Source organism: Mixophyes fleayi, chromosome 1, assembly GCF_038048845.1.
Source record: "Mixophyes fleayi isolate aMixFle1 chromosome 1, aMixFle1.hap1, whole genome shotgun sequence".
In the NCBI taxonomy this organism is placed as follows: Eukaryota; Metazoa; Chordata; class Amphibia; order Anura; family Limnodynastidae; genus Mixophyes; species Mixophyes fleayi.
Window position 1 is genome coordinate 202,298,681 of NC_134402.1, and position 7,500 is coordinate 202,306,180.

At 36.2% G+C, this 7,500-nt stretch overlaps 1 protein-coding gene across 1 annotated transcript in view; it reads right to left on the reverse strand.

Moving 5' to 3' along the window:
• Nucleotides 1-998: 998 nt before the first annotated feature.
• Nucleotides 999-7,500, reverse strand: part of REXO1 (RNA exonuclease 1 homolog) — a 48,683-nt gene continuing 42,181 nt past the window's right edge. Inside the window, exons 10-12 of the mRNA XM_075201674.1 lie at nucleotides 7,290-7,428; nucleotides 3,749-3,869; nucleotides 999-2,359 (exon numbers count right to left, since the gene is read on the reverse strand). Coding sequence (XP_075057775.1) covers nucleotides 2,271-2,359; nucleotides 3,749-3,869; nucleotides 7,290-7,428 — 349 coding nt within the window. The 3' untranslated portion in view covers nucleotides 999-2,270. The remainder of the gene's footprint in view (nucleotides 2,360-3,748; nucleotides 3,870-7,289; nucleotides 7,429-7,500) is intronic.

Sequence of the window (7,500 nt, forward strand, 5' to 3'; positions counted from 1 at the left end):
AAAGTAAATATTTAGCTGAATCCATTCATCATACCCGGACAATATTAACAAATCCTACAAGTTAAATTCCCAGTCAGTGAAGAATTGAGCTGAAGAGTTTATATTGGTCAGATGATTCAAAACATAGTTTGAAATCAACCATGAAGCACTCAAAGAAACCAAAGATTAAGGGCTTGAAATGGCCATCACAGTCGCAAAACTTGAATATCAGTTGGGGAGACCTGGCATGCTATAAGACCAAAAATATTTATGAGTTAGAAGAGTTTGGAAAGGAAGAGTGGGGAAAAATCTCAAACTAAGAATAGAAAGTCAATTTTTGCTAAATACGGTGTTGCTGTCTGACAAGGGTGCCTAAACTTATGACACAAATGGTTTCATTTGTTGTATGTTAAATGTTGCAAATAATATATATCGTGCATTAAAAGGGGCATAATTGTCAAGTTACGTTAACTATACTTTCAGCAAAATATGCAGTTTCACCAGGAAGTGCCCAAATGTTTGCATACAACTAGAAGGCATGCATATTAGAATTAGGACTATGTAAATCTTTCTTGTAGTCACAAACATATATCATTTCAGAGAAGTGGGGGCTTTTCTTACTAAATGATATGTGACAAGTACTTCTGTCAGAAAAAATAGTACCTACTTCCCTAGTGTGTGATTTACCCTTAGTATAATGAACACTAAGATCTGTCAAAAAGGACAGTATTTTTTGTTTATGCTAAATATAATGCTGTACAACACCTTCACAAAACGGAGCAGAGCGGTTTGCATTTTAGGTGTGATATATTGTGGGGGATCTCTTTGAGGGGATGTGGGGAGGGACAGGGAAAAGAAAAGGGGGAAATCCTTCCTGCAGATTGGTCCACACGGTAATTTTAAAAGGCAATTAGGTAGCATAGGTATATGTGATTTCACGTGAAATTCCCTGGATCCTATGTGACTGTCAAATTGCCAAAAGAAATACACATCAGGGAACATTAAAAAATAAAACCCTGTACAAATGCATATTTTTAATAAAGGTCACATGATCATAAAATAAAAAATAGCTCAACCTAAGGATAAATACATAAAACACAAATAATATACATTTGTTAAAAAAAAGTTTCAAATAATATATTTTATTCCTCAACTGGGGTTTTCTTTTTGTTTATTTTTTAAATGCCACAAATGTGCAACTACAAGTGCCCTTGTCACACTCTTTGTGATTTTGCAGGTTCCGTAGCAAGACTTACTTTATTAGATACCGATGCGACATTTTGATCCTCAAATTATTTTACAAGTGTCCACCACTGTAACTTTTCATTTTTTAGAGGGTCTTCTCTACGATATGTGTGTGAACGTGACAAATGAGAAAGGTACTGTATACACATTAAAATAATTTATGAGACGTGCAAGGAGACAAAAAGCTAATGGTAAGCTTTTGAATTTTTTTTAGAATTTTGCTTTTAGCATTTTTTTTTTGCCTTACTTTGGAGACTGAGAAAAGAAAAAAGGTTCACATAGGTAGAATTATTTGAACAAGGCAGAACAAAAATAGCTAAATTTATCCATAATTAAAAAGAGGGATTCTTCTAGTAATTCTTATATTAAGGGGCTACTAAAAAAGAAACATAAACAAGCACATACAAATAAATTAAGTATTTAAAAAAAGAAAAATATGGACTTTACATCTTCGCAAACATGAACCCTTGTAGTTTCTCAGTATTCCATAAAATCTACTGGAAAGTGTTTGGCAGAAATGTCTCCTCCTAACCCTTGCGAGAGGAAATATTCAATATCACTTACTGACACATTTTTATAAAACTGCATATTTAGAAAAAAACATTGATTAGTTTGTCACTTTACAAACTACATTTGTGTTGTTTTGTAGACCTATTGCATTTCTGAATGTTAAAGTAAACATTTGTTAGCGGGTTTTGCATTGGTAAAATGCAAAATTACCCTCTTAGCGGGTGCCTGCAAGGAAAAATTTGGTAAACGTATCTTTGCATTCTTTTAATCTGTTACTTTGCCATTTTCATACTGAAAAAAAAAACCCCAACAAAAACAAACAATAAATATACCAAATACTTTCTTCAAAAACACAGCCGAATATTGCACTCATCTTCAACAAATATTCTGGTCTGATGGAATACTATATAAATGCCCTCAAGTCTCCCATTTACATGAGGATTCAAGTAGGAAGTAACAAGTTCAAAATTGCATGTTCAATTTTCAGAGTTTGTGGGCAAACTTTCTTGATGATATAGTACTAGCTTTGTGGCAGGTCACCGTTTAACTTTAGCATCTTCCTTTATACGCCAAATCATCAGTTCCATGCAGGAGCAAGCATCTTCACTGGAGTCATGTCCCTCCACTTTCAGAAAAAGAAATGGTTGGGTTGTTAACATTCTTAATTAGAATTTCAATAGACGTTATAAGATCTTTTTGCTTCTGTAGTTTTCAACTGTCTTTCCAAGAAAGCTAAATAGCTGCCAGTAATTAGCTCATCAGTGACATTCAGTTAAACAATTTAAAAACTCACTAAACCTAAAGCAACTTATTTTTCATAGGAGTTGCTAATAGCACAAATATATATATATATACAAGATTTAAGTACTTCTCAGATGACTACAACAGATATAAGTTTTGATAGTGAATGGACACATTTTCTGGCAGTAGCTCCACTGGTATCCCTTCAGCTGCCGACTCCTCTTCACTGACTTTAGTCTGTAAACGTATATAAGCAGTGACCCCCTGTACAGTGCTTTTAGAAATATTGTGTAATATTCTAAAATAAAATAATGATTTTTAAAAGAAACACTCCAATTTCCTGAATATCTTCCATAATGTACTTCTGTCCAAAAACATGTAGTAGTGTAAATGTAGTAGTAAATGGCATGAGCTGCGCATATGTACAGAAGCACTTAAGAACAAAATTTTGCATGCCAACATACCAGGTATCCTTGATAAAGGTCTCAATACAAGCTTAATAATTATTACACACTATACACCAATTTTCCCCTCAAACTCTAATCCTGGCAGGATGTTATTACAGTTCTGTAGTGCCTTCAAAAGTAATTGTGAGCCTAGGAGAAAGTACTCTTATACACAGAGACGAGAGCAGTTAAATGAAATCTGACTTGAGATCAAGTACAATTTCCTCATCTAGAATAAAAAACAAACAACTCTGATCACACTAGATGGGCAGCTGTGCCTATCAAGATGTAATTCAACAAAACAAAACATCAAAACACATGAATTTATGACCCAATATAGAGACTCTCATTGTTTAGAGTTATGACCCACAATATTAACAGAAGTGCTTTGAAGGAGAGGTGGCTTATCATGCATTTGCAAATGTGTGGAACTGAGAATTCTGCATTTTTATGTACAAGTAGAATACCATATAAATTGACTGAGCAACTTCCATTTCTGTATTGTAAGATCTCCTTACTGTAAGTAAACCAGGGGTAAACAAGAATCCGAAAAAAACTTAGAAGCCAGCCACCAGTGTCCTGCTCTTTGGAAGAAAGAATCTTTTTGGTGGACGGGAATGAAATTTTGTTTTATTGCACACTGACGTGCAAACTACGCCTCGAGGACTACACCACTACGTATCGAGAGACTACACCATATTTCTGGAACCAGAACAAGCTACAATCCCTCTTTCAATGGATATTTTGAGTTACATTTTTGAAGGTTTTATTTTTCCACAGGAATTTTCAAAAAAATTCTAACCACCGAAGATCATATTAACGCTTACCACTGTCTTGTATAATACGTTTAAGGTGGTCCGCCATTAATGAACGAAGTGCTCGCTTGTATGGCAGTCCCAAGCGGTGAGGGAAGACAATTGCTGTATCCACTACAGTGGGATGGATTAGCTGAAAAGACAGCCAAAGGCATATTTGATACATTGACATGTTTACATTCAGTCTGGAACAGTGTACCAAATAAGTATTACATTCTTTTAAGAAACCGTTATTTGCTATATTTCTTTAGGGTAGTGGTATACATCATGGTACATTTTAATTGGCAGTGTTTTAACTTCTGTGGAGAGAAAGACAAAAAAAGAAAGAAAAAGTGACAGGAAAATAGAATGTCATGATAATTGGGGATTCGTTTTCCTCAAAGAAGGTTCTGTCAACTATCTCAAAGACCATGGGAAGCAGGCTTGCATTTGAGTGTTTTGTGAAGCGACATGCACTACAAAAAGTTGCCCATGGATGAAAAAAAAAAACCTTTGCAGAGAGAGGAGAGAGAAAAAGAGAGGGGGGAGAGAGAGGCTACATTAATCTGAAAAGACGCCTTATATTTTTATCATAATGAGGAAACAATGTACCACAATAAGAACGCAAACTGAATAACATACACCTAAATCCATCAAATTATACACAGCAGAGATTTAAAGTATTAAAATCCAAAGTAAACTGTTAAGGCACACTAATACCATATTTAAAGCTCTCCACAATCCAATTATAGATGTCAATTTTACATAAAGGCATTTTGTATATTTGTATATTCTGTATCAGTGCCTGCTACATTCAGTAGTTATTGCCCGTTTGAAACACCACCATTGTTCTTGTGGTCGTCTTACATGTGTTGTGCTAAAAATTCCCCTTCTCTGTGGACAATTGCACCTCCCCTTCCAACTGAAAAATCTGACTGGGCATGGTAGAAATTCAATAAGTGGGGAAGAGCACAGGAGAAATCGTGTACACGCGAGAGAGAGGTAGTTACCAGACACGAGACAAGGCGCAGGTCAGAGGTAGCCCTAAGAGGGCGGGGGGGAGGAGAGTATTTTTTATACGAGATTTGAGATGTATGAAGGGGTGGTGTTGTTGAGGGCTTTGTAGGTAAGGGTGAGTAACTTGTATTGGATTCTGGAGGACACAGGGAGCCAGTGTAGGGGTGGTGCAGCAGATGTGGAGTGGTGAGAGAGGACGATCAGTCTTACAGCAGCATTTAGGATGGATTGAAATGTGGCTATATGGGTGTCAGGAATGCCAGATAGCAGGAGGTAGCAGTAGTCAAGAAGGGAGATGAGGAGGAGAACGGATAAGAGTTTTGGTAACATGTTGAGCAAGAAAAGGGCATATTCTGGAATTGACAGAACTGGTAGAGTCTGGATATGAGGAATAAAGCTGAGTGCGGAGTCAAGGGTGACACCAAGGCAGTGGGCTTGTGAGACTTAGGAAATTGTGGCGTTATTAAGAGTCAGGGATATTTGAGGGGAGGTGGTGATTCTGGCAGGAGGGAAGATAATAAGCTCTGTTTTGGATATGTTGAGCTTTAGGTAGCGTTGGGACATCCATGTGGAGATAGCTGAAAGATAGTTGGCTACACGAGAGTCCATAACCAAAGGTTATGCAAAAGTTCACATTCCTTTGATTTCATGAAATGTAGCCCATATTTTCACTGCTCATACGTTCATGTCTTTTTATTTTATTAATAAATTTAATTTGATTATAGCTGTGCATCTATGTCCATTGCATTTGTGGCAATACCGTGACTAAGATAGTATGTGTCAGATAGGAAGATTGCGGGAATACACTGACATGCATCCACATAAGTCTGGTTATAATTAGGACAGTCACAAGTGTTTAAATGCAATGCCAATAAAATTTTCACCATCTATATAACATACTTGCCAAATCTCCCGGAATGTCCGGGAGACTCCCGGATTTCAGGTGGGTCTCCCGGAAGTGTATTGCAGTCTCCGCATCTGCCCACTTCCTAGTGAAGTGGGCAGAATTAGGTCCAACATGCCCCCCGCTGTAAAATGACGCGTCATAACGCACACCTCCCCCCCCGGCAGCTCCCGGACACCAACTACAAGAAGTTGGCAAGTATGCTGTAGAATTAAGAGTAAATAATAAAACAAAGATCAGGATTGAAGAAATGTCCCTAATACATATAATTGGTATTGTTTTTAGATCAAAGAGAGCAACGGAGTTATGAAGCAATAGGAGATGCTTTTTAGCAGTAGAAACGTAACAATTGGAATCTAGATATGGAGGCAAAAAGACTGCTTCAAACAATATAAATACACTGTGCAATTGGAATATTTTATAGAGATATACATGTTAAAATAAATTTAGTTGTCTTTTTTTATATACAATGAAGCAGTATGACAGTGTTGAAATAATGAAATGAAATAAGCATGGATTTAAAAAAAGGTACATAATATACTTAATATCAACAACAAAGCGAATTAAGAAGACTAATAACAGAAGTGGGACCCTTTACAGGGGGATCTATAAGTACATATTAAAAACAATGAATGCAAGTAAATACAGTTAGCAAAATATTTTAAAACAATCAGTGCAATAAAGGATTTGGAAATTGTCATTAATTTGTACTAATACAAATTAGATCTATAACATTTTTTGATTCAGTTTTCACGAGTACAATTACAGAATAGTTTTTTCTTTTTTTTTTTTCTAGATGGCTTTGCATCTGTACGGAAGTGCTATGAAAATATTGCATCCCTAATATTATAGATGACAGGTGGGAGCAGATGCGTGGGATAAAGACAGGTGTACAGCAGACCCAAATCACTTGACTAGGTAAAATGTGTTTGTTGCTTCTTCCTATTTGCTTGATAATGCTCTGGGTGGGCATTCTATACTATTTATTCAAGCATTTTGTATATCCTTAATCTTTCCTTCAGTACGCCTTCTGAGCATTTCGCATCAACATACTCTCTGATCTTATGTTCAACTGAGGATACTCTCTGTTCACAGAAGGGTCCTAATGAGCCAACATTGCCCCCTAGTGGCTCAATGTTTATCAACAAGGCAATTATCTATACAAACAACCCTACCTGAACTGTTGCATATCATAGGGTTTAATGTAGATGACATACAATTGCATTTGCAACAGTGTTACACATGATGCGTTTTAAGTAGGACCTTCTTCTACAGGCAATTGAATACCTTGAACATTGTTTAGAGATGGTGCTATTCAGGAAAACATACATTTTCTCTGTTTAGCAACATCTGTTTTTATTTTTTTGGGGTTTTTTTTAACACTTTTTCCACGAGAGCTAATATAATACTGAGAGCCAAATGTACCTTTTTTTTTCCATTGCTACCAATGTTTCCCCCTCTGTGATAAGCGTATGCCTTGCATCTGTTTGCACCTTTCATATGTGCTCCTGGGTGTGCCTATATGAGATTTTTGTTGTTTGTTTTTCTTGGCTGAGAAAAGTGGGGATCCTTTTATGCATTTATGATTAAAAGCAAAGCTAAAGCCTATAATTGTCATCTATAGACTTGTATAGGAAAAAAATGGCACATTACCTTTAATGCATAAAGATCACTTTCCAAGCTATGTCCAACCAATATAGTGTCACAGCTGAACATACATAGTAAGACAGCCTGAACATCTCGCAGAGTGATACTCGTGTTATGTAGATCCTCTTCTGTTACACCAGAAAACCTATGAGTTTAAGAATAAATAAATACAAAAATACCATACTCACAACTGTACTTGTAACATTTTAAATAAGTG